At 44.4% G+C, this 22,045-nt stretch overlaps 1 protein-coding gene across 1 annotated transcript in view; it reads left to right on the top strand.

Moving 5' to 3' along the window:
• Positions 1–8,238: 8,238 nt before the first annotated feature.
• slc6a4b (solute carrier family 6 member 4b) overlaps positions 8,239–22,045 on the top strand; it is a gene marked incomplete at both ends in the record, with an annotated part of 37,341 nt that continues 23,534 nt past the window's right edge. Inside the window, one exon of the mRNA XM_084323111.1 lies at positions 8,239–8,467. Within this exon, the coding sequence (XP_084179237.1) occupies positions 8,239–8,467 (229 nt within the window). The remainder of the gene's footprint in view (positions 8,468–22,045) is intronic.

Below are 22,045 nucleotides of genomic sequence, written 5' to 3' on the forward strand. Positions count from 1 at the left end.
TGAATCGCTAGCCTATTAATTATTGTCTCAGCAAGCACAGTCAATACTTTTTTCCGTAGCCGCATTTCGCGGAGACAGCTGTGTATAGCGAGAGAGAGAGAGCGAGAGAGAGAGAGAGAGACTCACTGTTTAGTTGAAACGTCCAGGGCAGGAGAGCTTGATAAACGTGTATAATCCACTGTTGATGTATATCCACTGTCCACTGTCTCCAGACTGCATCCGCCATATAGCTTGTTAGCCAAGTGTTAGCTTGTTAGGCTGTTAGCACAACACAAGTACATTTCTTTGTCCATTTTTCCGCGTCGAACAGACTGCAAACTACCTGGCGTTCTATCGCCATGCTCTAAGACAAACTCTAACCTTAACCAACTTTGAAAGAGTGCCTAAGCTTAACCATCTAAAGAACTTGCAGTCACGGCACGCTCTGCTGCCTGCATTTCACAACAACACAACAACACAACTATCTCTCAGTCTCTCACCAACGGACCGGAAATTCCGGAATAAGCTAGAATTGGAACATTAGAAATTGGATTCGGCCAATCAGAGATCGTCTCTGTGAAATTCTGCTACGGAAAAAAATACTGGCGTCGGCCAATCAGAGAGCGTCTCCGCGAAATGCGGCTACAGACATTCTTGACGCTACTGGCTAGACCGCTTCAAATCGCGCCCGGATTCCAACATAATAGTCATATTTCAACGCACAACGCGTTACGCACTGATTGGCTTCGACGGATACAGCGATCAAACCGTGACGCGCACTCAGAGCGCTATTGCGTCTAGCCCGGGCCGAGAAAAAAAAAAAAAAAAAGGTGATGTCACTTCCTGTTCAAGAAAACGAGTATTTTTTTATTTTATATAATAACGTTATATTGTGCATTGGAAACACAAACATACTTAAAATGAGTAAATGTTATTAATTTTAAACATGTTTATATTATTTATAGGGCTATAAAACTAAAAACTAAAAAGTTTTATTTTCTTCTTCTCTCTGATTTAACAGCAGTCAGCAGGTGGGTCGGCGCCCTTGCGCCCCTAGTGGCAGAGCCGCCACTGGTTGGGCGTAAGCTCTCCAGTAAGGTTAAGGTTAGGGTTACGATAAGGGTTGGGTTTATAAACAACCTCCCCCGAGGCCAAATGGTGTGAAAGTCCCCTCTGGGTATCCGTCACATCCATAGTGTCCAGTACAACCAAGGAGTACCTCACATGTAGTCCAGAAGATGGCGTTGGTGTCATTTATGATGGAAAAAGAGTTAAATCAGGCAGCTGAGAAAGATATTTCAGAACAAAAATGTTCAGGTTCTTTCATTATATTAATTTATAATAAAGCATTTTATTTATTATTATTATTATTATTATTATTATTATTATTATTATTATTATTATTATTATTATTATTATTATTATTATTATTATTATTATTATTATTATTATTATTATTATTATTATTATTATTATTATTATTATTATTATTATAAAAAAAAAAATCCATTCAACCCATTCAATAAATCCCCTCAATCCCACAGCAAACTGTGTTGTTGTTGTTTTGTTTTTTCTACTCCATCATTTACTCTGTGACATTTTTTATGAAAGGTACGAGGAGATAGGAGTCGCTCTGCACCACAGACCACTGGAGTGTGAGAGATGTAGAGAGTCCCCCAGGACAGGACGGCCCTCGTGCCGAGAGGAGAGACCTGTCAGGTAGATCAGGTAGTGAACGGGTGGACTGGTAACGCAGGATGACAGTAGTGGAGGAGGACATGAGAGGAGCGAGGCTACAGGCGCGGCCCCCCTTCCTGGTGTCCATCCGCGCTCACACAGCGACACACAACATCCTCACCACACAACATCCCTGGGTGCCCTTTGAACATGTGCATGTCAAACTTGTACGCTTCAAGGTCCAATCACACAGTGTCTCCGGAGACGGTCGTATAAGCGACGCTCGAATGCGCCGGACTTCTATCTTCCACTTTCTCTGATGATCCATCTTGTTTCACAGGCATGATTTACTGTATTACAAGCAGGGGCGTAGCTGGGGGGGGGGGAGCTTAGGATGATTCCAAGGGCCCAGCACTGGGGGAAAAAAAAAAAAAAAAAAAAAAAAGATTTACTAGACATCACTCAGGTGTATTATTGATGCTCTCATTGATACTATGTTTGTTTCTGAAGTGTGTGTGTGTGTGTGTGTGTGTGTGTGTGTGTGTGTGTGTGTGTGTGTGTGTGTGTGTGTGTGTGTGTGTGTGTGTGTGTGTGTGTGTGTGTGTGTGTGTGTGTGTGTGTGTGTGTGTGTGTGTGTGTGTGTGAGATATATAGAGAGAGAGGGGGGGCTTTGGTAGACTATTGCATTGGTCCATTCATTGAAGATGAACGCAATGCGACATCCTTTACTAGGCTCACCCACCAACAGTGCAGGTGCTGAACTGCTGATCCGAATGTATAGGTAAAAACCATATTATGCGTTTTCATCAATAAAAAAATGGCCAAAAAAATCACTGCTCGCACGCTTACGCGTGCTCGCATTCACTGGGGGCCTACAAATACATTCTTTCATGGGGCCCAGAATCTGGAGCTACACCCCTGATTACAAGGACACTAAAGTGTGAAGTAACTACATGTATTATACTCCTAGGACACTATCAGCTCTCAACGCCAATTGAGAAATTAAAGTCAAAGTGCCTTTAATTCAGACAGTGCCATTTAGTACCCCCCAATCCTTTCTGTATTGACCATATTCACACAGTGGCCATTTTGCTCTTATGTCATGCTCAGGTTGGGATTCCTTTACACTCAATGGTGTCTCAATCTGTTGTGTATCTTATTTCTCTGACTTGGGATTCCCTTTTCGCCAAATGACTAACACATTGCTATGGCTTTAGATAATGTACTAGAGGCCTTATTTATGCCTGGCTAATGACCGGCCAGGACTTCTGCTTGAGTACACATCACACCGGCTCTTCTCTGGCGTCTCTTCAATGGGAGACCCTGGCGTTATTATTCAGCTTGGCGCTCAAGTCAGCGCAGGGCGCAGAACCACAACAGCACTCGTTCGCAGAGGGTGACATCTTCAATCTGAATGCATAGCAACTGTGGCGTTGTAAAGAGATGCTATATACTATGAGCCCAGAGTGGGCAGGGTCTGCCAGAAAATCAGAAGTAAGACACTGGACAGTCCCTGTGAATGAGGATGAGGGCCCCTTGAAAATGTCACAAATAGCAGAAAGGCTAATGTGTGTGGGGAGAGAGACATTTGAAATCAAATGAAACGAAGAGTTGAGGATAAAAGGACGAACGAACGATATAGAAGAACGCGAATCATTAGGCGACTCACAACGAAAGCAGTTCAAAACAATATGGAATCGACAACAACGAAAGAAGCAACAGCGCCGCAGTGTCATATCCATATCTCTACGGCGGCAGAGACTGTCAGTCAGATCTCTGGGCAGGGCCCCCATCGTTGCACATGTCCGTGTGTGATCGAAGTCGACAGCCTCTAACAGGCACCAGGGCATATGGTAAAGGCCCTGTCAGCCTGATGTTCTTCTGTGCGCCGACACAGATTGACAGGACTGAACGCTAGTGAAGGCCAGTGCCATATAGTAAGGGGTCGGTTGTTGTGCTTTGGCCCCTGAGGGGGCCCTGGTTCTTGGCTGAGCAACCATTACTTTCCCCCCCCTGGGCTGATTGTTTCCCCTCCTCTGTCACAACGACAGCTCTGGCTGTGAGATGGAATCTTGAATCTGATGAGATTTGAGCAAATTTTTTTTAATAATTATAATTTAAAAAAGAAGAAAATCATCTTCAACACCTGTTCCACCCCACGGGGTCGGTACCGACCCAAAAATGACGATCTGGTCATAAAATATTTTTCAGAGTGTTGCATTTAAGTTGCGATTTTTTAATCAAACGTTTTCAAGTATTAACATCACTAACATGTCACAAAAGCATGTAGAATGTATATTATCATCAATACGTTAGTTTAGCAATAGGTTAAAAGTGTTTTCGATTTTCTGAAGCAATAGCAAGATGGAAACCGAAATGGAAATTTTGAACCATGGGAATTGTAGTCTTTTTGCAGCCATTTTGTAGAGGGGGTGCATAGCTGTTGACCAGCGTTGGAACTACACTTCCTGTCAGATACTGTGGGGGTTCAAAGTTCAGCGTTCTGAATTAATCATATCGATAACTGTTATGATTCGCAATAATAAGCCACAAAAGGTAACGTTTTTGACAAATATTGAAACGCAGTTAGTTTCTCCTCCCTATTGTTAGCATGTAGGAACAATTAGATCTGAAATTAGTTTCAAAACGGTTGCACTGTGGGGAAAATTAAAAAGTACAGTAGATTACAGTAGATTTCATTATCTGTTCTTATGCACGCCTGGTGATACTAAATCCAAATTGAACTCGGGCATTTGAAAGATATAAATGTGCGAATTGGCTATAATAAGGTAATGTATAAGCATCATATTCTATATTCTATAATAATATTTCAAATTGCATTGGTCCGGATGGGAGAATTCAGTACTGTATCTATAGAACCTTCGGTTTAATCATCTTCCCTTTATTAATTTCCTTCGATTTTTTTGTACACATGATCTCAAGATGGTACTGAACGAAGAAAAATCATAATTCATATTCTCCTTTGTTTCATCACAATTTAAGCAAGCCTAGTAATAGACACTATATTTCTGACACTGTGAATACATTCCCTGAGGTCCATGTACCTAGATACCAAGAATATGCAAATAGCCCTTGTAGAAGTGGAGCAATATCCCATTTACCTAGGTATATATTTTAGGCGGATTTTCACCTCGTGTGGAACAGGTTAAGTCAGGATGTCGTCAAAGCAGATCCCTGATTACTGGTAAACAGGGGTGCAGTCGTAATATCAGAACTGCCTGGACGCCACCTGCATACATGTTCCCTCGCGTGTGCACAGACCAGCTCAAGCAAACCCCCCACAGGGCTTGTATTTTGGTCTTGCACTTCTCTTTCTTTGTTATGCTATGCAAAGACTAGGTGATAAATGCCGGGTACTTGGCGCACGGCGCGACAATAGAGTGAAAGTTGTGAACGCATTTTTGTGTGCGCGCACGTGCACATTCGTGCGCGCACTTCTGCTCAGCAAACTGCTAGGACGGCGTGGTACCGAGTGGTACCACCACTGCATCACTGCTGGTAAAAACATTGTCAACAACACAACGTTGTTGACCCCAGGGACACCTGTGCATGTGGAGTGGACATAATATAATACCTGTTATCACTCAAACGTACACATGAAAACATGGTCATATGATTAGAAGAACACAGAATTGACATTCAATGATTTGCAAGAAAACACAGATCATAATATGTATGCGCCAAACAATGCTTTGCAATGCATCTCACAGTTTTCTAGTTTAGAGGGACTCCGATCTGCAGGATGACACTCGAGACAGGTCAGAGATTTTGACACTAGAGACACTACCAAAATGGTTAACCCTTTCACTGCGACAATACAGAAGGTTAACCCTTTCACTACCACACTACAGATGAGGTTAACCATTTCACTACCACACTACAGACAGTTAGTAGTGTGGTAGTGAAAGGTTAACCTTCTGTAGTGTGGTAGTGAAAGGGTTAAGTTTGGTGATGGTGCTGGATACCTCCCTGGTGTATTTGTCATATCCATTTCTCAAACTATAATCTCATTTGATGCACTCTCTCCACTCATTGACCTGTGTGATTACGGTTGTCAGTAGTTAGCAATCTTTTTAAATCAGTCTAAAAGCGGTGGATTTGATTACAAAGTGATTTTATTATGTTTCCCTAACGAGTGCAGTTATGCCACAGAGTTTCTGTTCTCCGCTGTCTTTACATAACTACATTAACGCTGAACCAGGAGGTCAGGATGGCTCAAGATGTTGTTTATAGGGGTGGCTAAGTGGCGCAGTTGGCAAGGCGCTCGCCACTAACGCTGGGTTCGAGCCCAGCTCTCTGCGTTGCTACCAGCTTGGCTGGTCGTTCATACTAACACAATTGGCAGTGTTAGGGGTGGGAAAGCTGGTGGGTGGGGATTGGACGTTGTGGACAGCGACTCCTACAGGTTGGTTGGTGCGCCTGTACAGCAGAATCAGGAAGCATCGGGGGCAGCGTGAGCCTCCCATGCATTACTCCTCGCCACTGAGAGATCGCGCTGTACAGGTGAAAAGATGCGACAGCTGCCTCCTTGTGTACCGGAGGGGACATGTGATGCAAGGCTTGGTCCTCACTGCAGCCGACCAGTGGGAGGCATAGTCTAGCAACGTTCGAGACAGGGGAGGGTGTGTGTGTGTGTGTGTGTGTGTGTGTGTGTGTGTGTGTGTGTGTGTGTGTGTGTGTGTGTGTGTGTGTGTGTGTGTGTGTGTGTGTGTGTGTGTGTGTGTGTGTGTGTGTGTGTGTGTGTGTGTGTGTGTGTGTGTGTGTTCCTGCATGTCCTGGAAGACGTGGAAAACCTGGGAATTTAGGGAGGAGTTTTCCATCATGGACAACAAATGTGAAATGAGAAACTGAACAAATTGTCAGGTAAAACTTTGAATGGTTCTAAAAAATTATGGGAAAGGCCAGTAAGACCAGAAGTCCCATTAAAAATATCTATTTCCAGAGGAGCATTCTCTCGAAGCCTAATGACCTCCCTAATTTGATCTATGGCCCCAACATATGTTTATCTGTAGCAGCACAACTATATCTCAATGAATAATAATAATTATACGTTTGTTTATAGAAGTTTTACAAAAGTGCTTCACACAAAACAGATTAAAGGAACGGGTCAAAAACAGATTAGTCAAAAACACACCATAAATCAAAGCAGATAATAATATGAAATAATTATTATCCACATTACAATCACATCACCATTCTTCTTCTCTGAAAATACATCACTGTATGGAAATAATTGTCATGAGAGACTTAAAAAAATAAAGAAAAAGAAGATTAATGGTAGCCCAGTCGTATAATGAGACGACAGACAATACAATTGAGTAGCCTATAGCCTGTATATTTGTATGCAATTTGATCATTTGAAATTATTGCCTCCTAGTGGGAACCATGAAACTACAGTACACGATTTAAAGTTAACTATCCATTAAAATGTTAGTCATTAATGAACTTTATCGTGACCTGAAGTTTGGAAATGATTGAGGGTTTTCTCACGACTGGGTTCAGCTAACTGGGGTGTAGGCTGTGAGAAACTCACATGAAATATCAAGTATGATATCATAAACATTAAGCAGTGGAAAAATATAACTAAATCGTATGTCTCAGTGGTTAATTAATAGCACTAAACTCCCAAGAAAAATCTGAAGTTTCACTTTAGTGCAGGGAGATCATTTTTGCCACCCGGAAACATTACCATAAAGTATCAAACAAACAAAGCACAACACATAGGCCAAGCAGTGGATATGCTACTCCAAGCTTGCATGGTCAAAACCAGCCAATCTAAGGAACACATTAATTAACTGAAATTGATAATAGGCCATTAGTAACAAATTAGTAGTCATTTTTACTGACCAACCATTGGCTAATCAGTTTGGGGTATCTATAATCTATAATCAAGCGTTTTAGTTGAAATACACTTTAGGGATTATATGTATTGATTGAAGACTGAGATCTGTTTAATCTGCTTATTTATACTGGGGTATAGACTAAGACTTAATATGGAGTAATTATATTATATATAGCGATATATACTTGTATACATGGTGGGGTATAGACTTAGGATATATTCTGTATATTATACGGGGGGGTCTGTACTACATAGTGACTACATACACATAATTATTATTATTATGTCCCACCTGTTCACTCACCCAGAGGTCCAGTGCAGATCACATTTTTTGTTTTATTTATATTAGTATATTATTCTTATTATCCTGGTTGTTTGTATCCATGTTATTGTATACCTGTACCTCTCCTCTCTTCACTGACTGTTGCTGCTATGACACCTGTATTTCCCCATGAGGATAAAGGTTTGTTTTATCTTATCTCAGTTAATAAAGTTACTTTATTGCATGAACAAACTTGAGCCCTTTAGTTCAGGGCACACTGGCATCTCTCTCAAGCATCCATCAACAAGTATAGCCACACTTACTGTAGCCACAACCTCTTTCCAGTACCTTCTTTACCCACTCCTCCCACTCGGACCTGTCATCGCTATAGGAGAATACTCTCCCTCAGAAGCTTGGCAGCTTTTTCAAACTCCAAGCAGGCGGCGGTCCGCCAACCATGACCCGACCAGATCCAACGACGCTGACGGGCGGCTTGAGCGCCCAAGGCTCCCCGAACCCCGGGTACAACAACAACAACAACCCCGTCTCTGTGCCGGTCGTCACACAGACGGACTCAAGGGACAAATGGAGCAAGAAAATGGATTTTCTCTTATCCGTCATTGGCTTTGCGGTGGACCTGGGGAACGTTTGGAGATTTCCATACATATGTTATCAAAACGGTGGCGGTAAGAGATGGATAAAAGTTAGCATACATGTCTTCCTATCTGCTTACCTTTAGTATGTGTGCTTTATAAAACGATTGAATAGTTTACAAGGGAAATACTTTGGCCGATTGCAATAGGATATTTTATAACTTAACCTGCTATAGTCTATTAGACCCAGGGTTACAGGCTACATTTGAACAGACCTATAAGCTACTTACATAATTATATACGACTAACATTTTGTATAATCTATAACTCTAATTAGACCGAACAATTCCAACACCGAAAGTACCTGTGCTGCGGGCGCTGTCCTCGGTACTGAATTGAGTCTCTAAGCCAAAAAAAAAGTATTTCTCTCTCTCTCTCTGTCCCTCTCTCTCTCCCCCCCCCCCCTCTCTCTCTCTCTCTCTCTCTCTCTCTCTCTCTCTCTCTCTCTCTCTCTCTCTCTCTCTCTCCACGTCAAACACTGTATGCCTTGTTTGTATTATTTTCAACCATTGTCCGACTATTAATGTACAGTAAATCCCGCACCATGGCCTCCGATATTCTCAGTCTAGTTTACTTCAAAACTTCTCGGGCTGGCATTGACATGCATACTTGATATACACAGCTTACCTTGTAACAAACCGCCAACTCTGAAGAAATTTAGCAACATCTCTGAGGCAGAACTTCATAAAATTGTAATGCAGAGTAAATCTTCAACCTGCAATCTCGACCCTGTTCCCACAACCTTTTTTAAGAATGTCTTCGATAGTTTCTCTGAATCATGCAGTTCGAAAAATAATTAATACATCTCTTGAGACTGGAATTTCCCCCAGTGCTTACAAAACTGCTGTTGTAAAACCATTACTGAAGAAATCAAATCTGGATTATAATCTCCTAAACAATTATAGACCTATTCCCAATTAGTCTTCTATGAGTAAATTACTAGAAGTTTTTAATCAATTTAATATATTTCTTTTTAAATGAAAATGGTATATTAGAGAAATTCCAGTCTGGTTTTAGATCAAATCATAGCACAGAGACAGCTCTGGTTAAAATAACAAATTATCTCAGGATTAATACTGATGCTGAAGAGTCTCTGTTCTGATTCTTTTGGACTTGAGCGCTGCATTCGACACACTCGATCATAGCATTCTAATAAACCGCTTGGAAAACTGGGTTGGATTATCTGATGTGTACTGAATTGGTTTCAAACATATCCCATAGAGCGGAGATTTTGTGTCTGAGAAACAAGACTTTTGGTGTTGCACAAGGAAGCTGTCTTGGTCTGTTCCCTTTTTCACTTTACATGCTACCACTAGGTGACGTCACCAGAAAAAACAATATCAACATTCATAATTATGCTGATGATACACAACTATACATTTCTGTTGAGCCGAATGACACAAATGCTCTATGCTCCCTGAGTCCCTGACTACCTGTCTGTCAGCAGTTGATAAATGGATGAGCAATACTTAATTTTTTTTTTACTAAATGAGGATAAGACAGAAATACTTTTAATTGGCCCTAAAGCCAAAAGGGATGCACTTTTTAATAGGCTAGGAAATCTGGCTCTACAAAATAAAGCAGAAGTAACAAGCTTAGCTGTTATTTTAGACTCTGATTTAAATGTGGATGGACATGGTGGTGGTTGGATGGGGGGGGGGGCGTGTGGCATTGGGGGTGGTCTGGGATGGCACTGGGCCCTTTGGGGCGCTTTGGGGTGCTGTGGGGGTTGTGGTGGGTTCTTCATGCGGGGGGTCCCTGGGGTGTGGGTGGGTTGGGGGAGTTCAGTGGTGGGGACTGGCCGGGGTCCATCGGGGCGGCTACGGCTGCTGCAGTGTCTCGGGGCGTCCCAGGGGTCCTCGTCTCGGACCGTCCGTGGTGCTGCATGTCTTCTCATTCTCATGTCATTTGACCGCTGTTGTGTCTGTCTGCTTGAGTGTTTGGAGTCATTGCCTTGCTGCGTGGCTCCTTTGGCATGGCTGCAGGTCCTGGGGCACGTGACGTGTCATTCCTCCGTGGAATTTGGGGGTGGGAGCGTGGGGGTCGCTGGTTTCCTCATGGTGACGAGGTTGCCAGGACCGGGGGAGATGGGGCGGCCCGTGGGTGTGGCACTCCTGTCGCCGTGCATGGTGGAGTGAGTGGCGCGCGGGCTGTTTGTGTTTTCCTTTGGTCATGACGTGCTTTATCAGGGGGGGTGTCTTGGATGGGGATGTGGTGGGGATTGATGTGTGGGGTGTTTGGGGGACAAGTCAAGTCAAGAGTCAAGTCAAGAGTTTTATTTGTCACGGCATACGAGTATACAATGAAATGCGGGTGGTCTTGCCCGCAACGATGTGCAATACAGTGGTACAACATATAATAGAATCCAATACAAAAAACATTGTGCAATAACAGGTAACAGGCAACATGGTGTGACATCTCGGCATTTGTACATAGTTATTTACAGAGTATATAGGACATGCTAGGTAGCTTTGGTAGTGCAATACACTGTTACTGTTGCTAATACTAGTTTAAAGTGGCCTTTCCTTTTGGCAATAAGTGTGGGTGTGTGCGGCATGAGTGTGTGCCCGCTCATGTTAAAGTGTCAAAGTGGCTGCTAGTGTGTGAGCGTGCACAGCGTGCGTGTCGTGTGTGTGCTCATGTGTGCTTATGTGTGGATAGTTCAGTGTTCTGTGGTACTCAATGTTCATTGTTCAAGACTCTGATGGCCTGGGGGAAGAAGCTGAGCCTAAGCCTCTCTGTCCTAGTAGCTGGGGTTCGCAGGCGTCTGCCTGACCTCAGCAGCTGAAACAGGCTGTTATTGGGGTGGTGGGGGTCTTTCATTATTCTGCAGGCTCTGGATTTGCACCTCTTGTTGTATAGAACCTGCAGGGGAGGTAGTGCAATACCCGTGGTACGCTCGGCTGAGCGCACCACTCTCTGTAGGGCCTTCTTGTCCTGTGCCGTGCTGTTTCCATACCAGGCAGTGATGTTTCCGGTAAAGATGCTCTCTACAGCTCCTGAGTAGAAGGACTGGAGTATCTTCCCCGATACTCTGAACTTCCTTAACTGTCTCAGGTGGTAGAGGCGCTGTTTCGCCTTCTTTACTACTGTGTCTATGTGTGTTGACCATGTCAGATCCTCTGAGATGTGGACCCCCAGGTACTTAAAGCTGCTCACCCTGTCCACGGTAGCCCCGTTAATCATCAGTGGTGTGTGTGTCTCCTGCTGTCCTCTCCTATAATCCACGATCAGCTCCTTGGTTTTACCAATGTTCAGGAGCAGGCTGTTGTCCTGGCACCAGCGTTCCAGTACCTCAACCTCCTCCCGGTAGGCCTTCTCGTCGTTGTCCGAGATCAGCCCCACCACCACTGTGTCGTCTGCGAACTTCACTATGGAGTTGGAGCTGAACTTGGCCACACAATCGTGTGTGTAGAGTGAGTACAGCAGGGGGCTCAGAACACAGCCCTGGGGGGACCCGATGCTCAGGGTGATGGTGTTGGAGGTCTGACCCCCCACCCTGACCGCCTGGGGTCTTTCACTCAGAAAGTCCAGTACCCAGGCGCTCAGGGCGGAGCTCAGACCTAGCTCGATCAGCTTGTCCACCAGTCTGGTGGGGACTATGGTGTTGAACGCTGAGCTGTAGTCAATGAACAACAGTCTCACATAGCCCCCCTTCTGACGGTCAAGGTGAGAGAGGGTGCTGTGCAGTACCTGGGAGACCGCATCGTCAGTGGACCTGTTTGTCCTGTATGCAAATTGCATAGGGTCCATATCACTGGGGAGGGAGGCACAAATGTGGTCCTTGACCAGCCTCTCGAAACATTTCATGACCACAGAGGTGAGTGCCACCGGTCTGTAGTCATTTGGACATGTTGGGGAGGGTTTCTTCGGTACAGGGATGATGGTAGACATCTTGAAGCAGGCAGGGACCACTGACTCCGCCAGGGATTGATTAAATATGGCGGTGAACACCGGGGCCAGCTGGTTGGCACAGGACTTAAGTATGCGTCCTGTTATACCATCTGGGCCAGCAGCCTTCCTGGTGTTCACCTGCATAAATGCTCTTCTCACACTGTGTTCCGACAACGAGAGAGCATCCCCGCCCCCCCCGCGGTTGCCCCCCCCCCACCTCCACAACAGCCGGCGCGCCAGTGACGTCACTAGCCGGAGAGCCAGCAGCGCCACTGTCTACACCAAACCGGGCGTAGAAAGAGTTGAGCTTGTCCGCGAGGGAGGCATCGTCGCTCCCCATTGAGGGGGCGCTGACTTTGTAGTCAGTTATTGTCTTCAGTCCCTGCCATAATCCTCTTGTGTCGTTTTGTGCCATTTGTGTCTCCAGTTTGTCAGCATATGTCCTCTTAGCAAGTTTAACAGCCTTGCGTAGAGTATAGACTGAAGCCTTATACTACTCCATGTTTCCTGACTCTCTACCCAGGTTGTAAGCGGTGGTGCTAGAGTTCAGAGCTGCTCTAATAGTACTGTCCACCCACGGTTTCTGGTTTGGGAAAACCTGCACCTTTTTCGTGAGGACGATACTATCAGCTATTGTTGTTATATAGCTCACCACTGTGTCTGCGAGCTCGCTGACGTCACTGGCGCTGCCTTGGAACATGTCCCAATCCGTGTCTGCTAACACTTCCTGGAGCGTGGCCTCTGATTCGTCAGTCCACTTCTTTGTCTCACGTGACACGACGGCGTCACGTGATCTTTGTTGGTATGCGGGGAATAACAAGATGGAGTCGTGATCACTCGAGCTTGAGGACCCCATTAATGGCGGAGCGGCTACTGCCTTGTAGCCGGCTCTGAACGGGGAATAACAGTGGTCTAGCGTGTTCCTCCCTCTCGTGGAGCAGGCGATGTGCTGAAAAAAGGACGGCATCACTTTCTTCAGGTTCGCCTGGTTGAAATCGCCAGCCACTATCATCGCCGCGTCCGGATGTTTTATCTGGTGTCTGTTCAGGTGATCATGTAGTTCCCCCAGCGCTTTGCCAATATTCGCCTGTGGGGGAATATATACGGCGGTCATGATGACCGCGGTAAACTCCCGGGGGAGGTGGAACGGACGGCACAGGATAGAAAGGTGTTCCATGTCCGGGGAACACGAGCTCGAGAGAACATGCACCCCTTCGGGATTAACCCAGGAATTGTTCGTGAGGATGCAGACCCCGCCGCCGATACTCTTTCCTGAGGCTGCCGTTCGATCTGCACGTAATACGGTGAAGGCGTCCGAGGGAGAGACGCGTTTGTCCGGAGTCGCCGACGTGAGCCATGTTTCCGTGAAACACATGATGTTGATGTCTCTCATCTCCCGTTGGAAGCGGACCCTCGCTCTCAGGTCATCCATCCTACCCTCCAACGAACGGGCATTCGCCAGAAAGATGGATGGAATTGCTGGGCGGTAAGCAGCTCTTTTTAATCTCAGCCTAATACCTCCACGTCTCCCTCTGTGCCTCTTCCTGCCGTATCCTTTGTTCTTTTCCTTGCCGCCATTCTCCCGTCTGATTTCTGCTGGCCATTCTAGGCATAAAGTGTCTCCAAACTCCTCTTTGAGCCCGGGGTTTAGGTCCATAAGTGTCTGGCGGTCGTATAACGTCCCCGCCAGTGTTGCTTTAATAAAAAAAGTAGAAAAAACAAACATAATAGCTAAAAGTGTGTACATCGTTGCGGAGATAAACCAGAGGCGTCTGACCGGGGTCGCGTCCTCTCTCTGGACTGGCTGTTCCGGGGGGGTTCACATGCTTTCGAGCAACACTGTACTTGTTGTACTTATTTTTGCAAGTACAGTGTTACTCACAGGCTTTCGAGCAACACTGTATATATATTATTGTACTTATTTTATGCCTATTCTTATGTCTGCACTTTCTATATTGCATATGTCCTTTTATTGTCTTTTATACCTATTCTTATGTCTGCACTTTATGCATTGCTTTTATATTGTACTTATTTTATGCCTATTCTTATGTCTGCACTTTCTATATTGCACTACTTTTATTGTCTTTTATACCTATTTTTATGTCTGCACTTTATGCATTGCTTTTATTCTGTCAACTGTATGCAAATTGTATGCCTATGTTCATTGTATGCTATTTGCTGTGAAGCACTTTGAGCTCCAATCCATGTATGAAAGGTGCTATATAAAAAAAGGTTTATATAATTTTTTATTATTATTATTATTATTATTAATGCAGCCCTATCTATTTGCTATTCTATTGAAATATTAGGTAGGCTGTGTATTTAAGTAGTCTTAGTAAAGGCCTCCTTCTTAGAAGAGCTGAATTTGAACTTCCGGTATGGTGAGCATGGCGTAAGACGTGCATTCCCTCTCTCCCTCATGTTTTTTTAAATTCCGCGTTTTAAGACTCCAAACCTTCACATTTCTTTTTATATACAAGTAGCGATACAGCTAACTAACTATTTGGCTTCACAAAGATGGCATCCAAGACTCAAAAACCAAAAAGGGGCGATGTTCAGAGAGAAGAGGAAACGGACGACGTTGTTAGCAAGGCCTGGCTAGCTACCCTGCTTGAAAACCACAAAGTGGCTATCACTTCCGAGTTTAGAAAAGCCATTACCGGGCGGTTAGGTGGCGTAGCGGAGATTGTGTTCGTCACCAACCCCGGAGCTGTGAGCTGGATTCGCCTGTTCAAATCCAGCTCACAGCTCCGGGGTTGTCACCAGCTTGGCTGGCCGTTCACACTAATACAATTGGCTGTATTAGAGGGTGGGAGAAGCTGGCGGGGTGGGTCCGGGTCGTTGTCAACAGCGAGCGCCTGCTAAGCGCGGATAGGACCTGAGTGGGATAGTGTGATCCTTCCACACGCGACGCCCTCTCGGGGAGGATCCGCGCTGCCAGGTGAAAAGAAGCGGTTGATTGGCTGGACGTGTGTCGGAGGAAGCACGTGATAGCCTCCACTCTCCCAGATGATCTGACTGTGGGGGGTAAGTGCGCAGCGACCAGGAAGGGGATTGGGAATTGACATACGACTAACATTAGGATGGGAGAAAATCTGAGGAAAAATGGAGGGGGAAAAAGATAATAATAATAAAAAAAAAAAAGCCATTACCACTCTGGAAAATAAACGTGACCAAATTCAATCGGACGTGGCCGACAACAGACAGCGGGTCAAGTCCCTGGAGGTGAATGCGGAACTTGTAAGCAAGAGAATGGTGTCGCTGGAAGCTACATGTGCCGAACTGAATGCTAGCCATGCTAGGCTAAAAGCTAAAGCTGAGGACCTCGAGGCTCGAGGGCGGCGGAACAATCTCCGGATCATTGGACTACCAGAACAAATTGAGGGCCCAAGACCAACATCCTTCTTCACCACCCTTTTATCCCAGGTTTTGGCGGCAGAAACCCTCCCTACCCCTCCGGAATTGGACTACGCACACAGGTCGCTAGCAGCTAAACCGAAGCTAGGTGAAAGGCCTAGGCCCGTTATCGTCAGGTTCCATAACTATCAAACCAAAGAACGGGTGAACCGGAAGCCCAGAAAGAGAAGGGCAGAGATGCTGTACAACGGTCAACAAATTGCTTTACCATGAGGTAATGGCACAACTTTAGAAACGTGGGCTTATGCCTAGCCTTCAATACCCAGCCAAACTGATGATTACGGAGGAGAACGGGGACAGATTACGCTTGATGACTGTGGGCGATGCTGAAAGGTGCAAAAAAGGGAGGTAGGGACCGCACTCTGAATATCGTTGGTTTTTATTTTCAAAGGACACAAAACGTTTTCAGCCATCCGGCCTTCATCAGATGCTGAAAGGTACCACAAGGCTAAGCTAGCCTAGCATGGACGGCTATCTAACGAACACCTAGGGGTCAAGCTAACCTGGCACCGGCAGCAATGGACAAGAAATGTAAAATGCACGACTGAAATTATAGACATTGGTTGGACTAAACTGTTCAGTTACAGTAGACCTGACACGTACACTTCATGGGGAGATACTATTAACACTTTCAGCGCCACGCCTGGTTTTCCGTTTTACCGCTTGAATGCCACCATCGGCGCCAATGTTAACGTTAATATCGCCTAATCTATGTTTTAAATTATGGCTATGTGTCTAATCTGCCCATCGCATTATCAAAGACTATTTTCCAGTCAGTGCTGTGAAGGCAGATTGTTTTTTTATCGCGTCGTTGCCGTTTCAGAGCAGTTAGAAAAGCCCCCGTTTTGATATAAAAAACAGCTCATTCTGGAGCATTCTATGAAAATCGTCTTTTAGTGGAATATTCCACAATGTTGATATTCGTCAGCCTTTTTATGAATCGTTTTCAAATAAACGCTAGATGATCAATATTATACGTGCACGCACGCACATTACGGCCGCGCACTGATAATCGCTCCGTTGATTTCCTCACGGACTTTTACAGTGAAACCGAAAGAAGACATTTCACAAAACAGCTTATAACTTCATCAAACTTACTCTGATTATCCTACCACTGATAACATAGAGTCCTTACCTGACATCAGATGGTATCCAACTGGTATATTCCAATTCCTGATCACCATTCGAAAAAAGCGATACGTGTATGGATCCAACGCGATACAGTAGAACTCCATGATCCGCGGGGATCTGAGGCTCCAGAATGAACTCTAGTAACCCCGGCTGGATCAGTGAACTGGAAAATGTGGAGTACCGGATTTTTTCCCCCATTCATTTTCATTGAGTCCATTCCAAAATCACTTATGTCATCTGGGAGACGACAGGGGGCGCTTTTTTCCACAGTGATCGCCGGCGCCCCTCAGCTATACTCGGGTAGGCTCGGGTGATGCAATAATTTTTCAGATCGCAAAAAAAATAAAAATAAAATAATTCCGAGAAATCTCGTGAGTGGCATGCAACCACCTATAAAAAAAAACGAGAAATCTCGTGAGTGGCACTGAAAGTGTTAACGTTAGTTGGACTGATTTTTGAAACAGAATTTCATACTTCCCAAATAGCCGACGCTGATTCTGTTTATTTTTTTAATTCTTTTTATTATCTCTTCTTTTACATGTGGCTCTCTCTCATTCAAATTGCACACGTTCCCTTTGTTTGAGGGCCACAAGACAATTAGACTGGGCCAAATTGACTAGATAATGAAAGTTCTATATAAATGTTTCAGTAGTACTCAGCGTGCTGAATGATACATATAGATAGACTGGGTTTAAATTTATTAGACCATTTAATTAGGTCTAACAAACACCTTGTGGCTAAGTGAAACCAGCACCGATAGCAATAGACATGATTACGACATTGTGAGGATGGGGGGTTCTTGCGGAGCCCAATAGCAAAACACAGGAGGAGAGAATGGAGCGGTTTAGGGTTCTTTAATTATTCTTCCCAACCAAGCAGAGTATAACAGGAATGTGAAACAGGAATGTGAACAACACGGAGGTTATAATGTTCTTGGGGGGGAGAAGAATGAGAGCAGGTGCACTCCAGTGCAGCTGTCGGCAGCGAGAGAGAGAGGACACAGGTCTTGCGCTTGAGAGCGAGCAGGAGTCCTCTTTGCGGGGCTCGAGACGTCAGGGTGGAAGGACGCTGGGGCTCGAGACGTCAGGGTGGAAGGACGCTGGAGCTCGAGACGTCAGGGTGGAAGGACGCTGGAGCGAAGTCCTGGGGCACAAGAAACAGAAGGTTAGGGCAAGCATAAACAGGGGTAGTTACAGCTGGTCTTCAGGTAGCGTCGTCGTACCTCGGTAGGCAGTTTAACACTGCGACGTTGGATGACGGGTTCTGCCAGTTGAAGTAGGGAACGCTTGATGAGGTGATCTCTTGCAGCTGCGCTGATTGCTCCTCATCTGGCAGACACGAGCTCTGATCGTGACAGACATACTAAATGTGCGGCTGAAATTACAGACTTTGGTTGGATTACATTGCTTAGTCACAATAGACTGGCCACCTATACTTCAGAAGGGTAATATTATTGTCAATTAGATTGATTCTTTTAAAGGAAATCTCATGTTATTCAGGTTGCCAACCATGACCTTGTAACTATTTACATGCCGTTTTCTTTTGCTTCCCTTTTCGTATTTTTTTTATTTAATTTGCCTTTTCTTTTTTATGTATTTTTATACATGTGACTCTCTATGCATGGTGAACCTATTCAAGTTGCACATGCTCCTTTTACTGTTTGAAGGTCTATATAGTCAAGTTAGACCGCGCTCTCAAGTTCTGACACTGGGTGCTGTAATCCCATAAAGTTGAGTATATCAAAAGCAGGGTAGCCGGACCAGCACTCTCAGGTTCAATGTTTTTAATGGCAGCCTGAATTGGAAACAGACATGTTTCGGAACTATGTCCTTCTTCAGTGATATGGCTAGCCATAAAAACATTGAACCTGAGAGTGCTGGTCCGGCTACCCTGCTTTTGATATACTGTTTGAAGGTCTCAATACAAACAAGCCGGACAGTATTTACTGGGTAATGGAGGTTTTATATACATGTTTCAGTAAGTGCTCAGGGTACTGACTGAACCGACACAAGTTGTACATGCTTCTTTTTACTGTCTGAAGATACAGTAAATGTTACAGATATGTTACTTTTCTATACATATTTTAGGTACACATTGATGTCCCTGATTCGTGTAACTCTTGTAACTGCGTAAACCTCTTAATTATTATAATTTTATTCATTAACTTTGAAAAATTAGCGCCTCTTTCTCAACTTTATCAAGGTTTCACAATTGTTATGTCCCTTGTCTGCATGATAGCAGGGGCTAAAGACGTTCTCTTCAAGCTGTTATAGGTTGGAAGCAAACTTTGCTTATGTTCACTAAATTATAAGTTAACCTACGCACACTGAAGCGCCTCAGTATACTCGTGCACTCTTAACTTTTTATGGGTCACACTCCAAAGTAATCAGTAGCACTTTTACGTCTATGCTCTTGTCTAGTGGATGAGCCCCGAGTCGGGTTGCTAGTATCTTTAATTTTTATTTAATTTAAATTTTAAATTTGTTCATTCTTTTTTGTTTTTTTGTTGTTTGAATGTTCTTTAAACACAGTTTAAAATGTATCCATAACTATATTGGAGACTGTTTACAATGAACGGGAGAGGGGGAAAATAGGAGTGAGGATGAAGTCTCCACCGGAAGGAGCGTATCCAGAGAGATACTACAAAGGTTGTTACTGTTCCCCTAGGGACCAAGGGCTGTTCCCCCGGGTGAGTATGTTTGTGTATGGATGTGTGAGTGCATGTGTGTGCGTCAACCCCCCCCCCCCCCCCCCCCCCCCTACTCCCCTTTTTCTTTATCCCCCTCTACCTTTCTCCCTTCTTCCACTATCTCATCTTTTCAACTCAGGTATATACACACACACTTAGCAGATCATGGCAGTGAGTGACTGGCAGAAACATCCGCTTCGTCTCGTGGAATGTCAAAGGGATGAATAACTCTATCAAAGCAAACAAGGTACTTAAACACCTACGACATCTCAATGGTGACCTTTGTTTTTTACAAGAGACACACATCTGCACCTCAGATATCCCCCGCATCAAGAGAGCATGGATGGGACACATTTTTCATTCTAAATTCTCTGCAAAAGCCAGGGGAGCTGCAATTATTATACATAGGGATGTACCCTTCGAACCTTCCACCATTTTGACCGATCCTGACAGATATGTTATAGTGTCGGGCAGACTACAGAACATTCCTGTGGTTCTGGCCTCAATATATGCACCGAATTGGGACAATGATAAATTTATATCCAACTTATTTTCCTCGATACCTAACCTTAATGATCACCACATAATTATCGGAGGGGACTTTAACCAGGTCCAAAACATAGAACTTGACAGATCGTCTGATAGACGTACTACCATCTCCAAAGCAGCTAACATCTTAAAATTTCACATGGAGCAGCTGGGCCTTATAGACCCTTGGAGAACAACATTTCCTACCGATAAATTTGTCTCCTTCTTTTCCCATGTCCACCACACATATTCGAGGATAGATTTATTTTTACTGGATAAGAAACTACTACATAATGTACCATAGTATAGTAATTTCCGATCATGCCCCGACATCCGTTGAAATTAACTTCCCCCAGGGTAGACCAATTTTGGAGATTCACTCCCACTTACTATCTGAACCTGAATTTAAGGATTTCATCAATTCACAAATAAAAATATTCTTTGAGATAAACGACACACCTGGAATTAACAGCGACATACTCTGGGAGGCCTTTAAGCCATATCTCCGCGGACAGGCTATCTCCTTTACCTCTCATTTTAGGAAGCAGGAACAATCCAAATTAACAGGTATATCAGATGAGATCAAACAGTTAGACATCCAGTACTCGTCCAAACCCACCCCTGCTCTATATAAAAAACGACTCCAGCTTCAATCACAATATGATCTGCTCTCAACTACTAAGATCGAGAAACTACTCCTACACACCAAACAACGTTTTTTCGAGCAAGGGGACAAGGCAGGAAAATTGCTTGCGTACCAAGCACGAGTGGCGAGTGCCTCCAGACTGATCCCTAGAATAAAATCCCACTTAGGTGTCACTACAACAGACCCTATGGAAATTTCTGAAATTTTCTCTGACTATTATTCTAAACTTTACACGTCGTAGTCTTCCCAGCAGGACTGGGATCGCCCGAACCCCCTCAAGTCTCTTACATACCCTCAAGTAAATAAAACGGAAGCCGAAGAGTTGGGCATGCTTATAACCATCTCTGAAGTGACTGAGGCAATTAAATCTTTACAAAGTGGAAAATCACCCGGGCCAGATGGCTATACTACAGAATTTTATAAAACTTACTCCATGTTGATTGCCCCTTTTCTACTGAGAGTATATAATGACTCTCTTCTAAAGGGCCAAATGCCACCCACGCTATCAGAAGCGTCATTATCCCTGTTGCTCAAAAAAGATAAAGACCCTCTCCTCTGTAGCAGTTACAGACCAATCTCCCTCCTTAATGTGGATTGTAAAATACTGGCTAAGGTCCTGTCGTGCCGTCTCCAGAAGGTGGTTCCATTCCTGATAGACCCGGATCAGACCGGTTTCATCATGGACAGGCAGTCCTTCTTCAACACCAGAAGGCTGTTAAATATCCTTTTCACAACCACGACTGGCGCACCAGAAATGGTACTCTCCTTAGATGCTGAGAAATCGTTTGAGTGGAATGGAGATACTTGTTCCATACACTTGAGAAATTCAGTCTGTTAATGCATCTGCGGAACGGCTTCCTCAATCGCTTTTCCCCTTTAAAAGGGCCATGGAAGGATTCACATATCTAGGGATTTTCATGGCCAAATCACCTACGGAGCTCTTCGCAAAAAATGTCCGTCCTCTACTGGATCGCTTTAAGTCGGATCTGACTAGGTGGTCCTCCCTCCCCCTCTCACTTTTGGGAAGAGTTAACCTGATATATATTCATTAACAAAGCTTTTTTCTCCTTGATTGACCAACTTATAAGTTCATTCCTGTGGGGTAACAAAAGAGCATGTATTAAGAGGACAGTCATGCAACTTCCCAAATCAGAAGGGGGTTTGGCTCTGCCTAATCTTCACTATTACTACTGGGCATGTAATATAAACTCCTTTACTGGAGGACCAAAAGGGAGGAAGAAGAACAGCCCCAATGGGCTCAGATGGAAATCTCCTCTTCAAAATACTCACTCTGGTCTGTGGCAAC

Source organism: Notolepis coatsorum, assembly GCF_963971535.1.
Source record: "Notolepis coatsorum genome assembly, chromosome: 10".
Classification (NCBI taxonomy): domain Eukaryota; kingdom Metazoa; phylum Chordata; class Actinopteri; order Aulopiformes; family Paralepididae; genus Notolepis; species Notolepis coatsorum.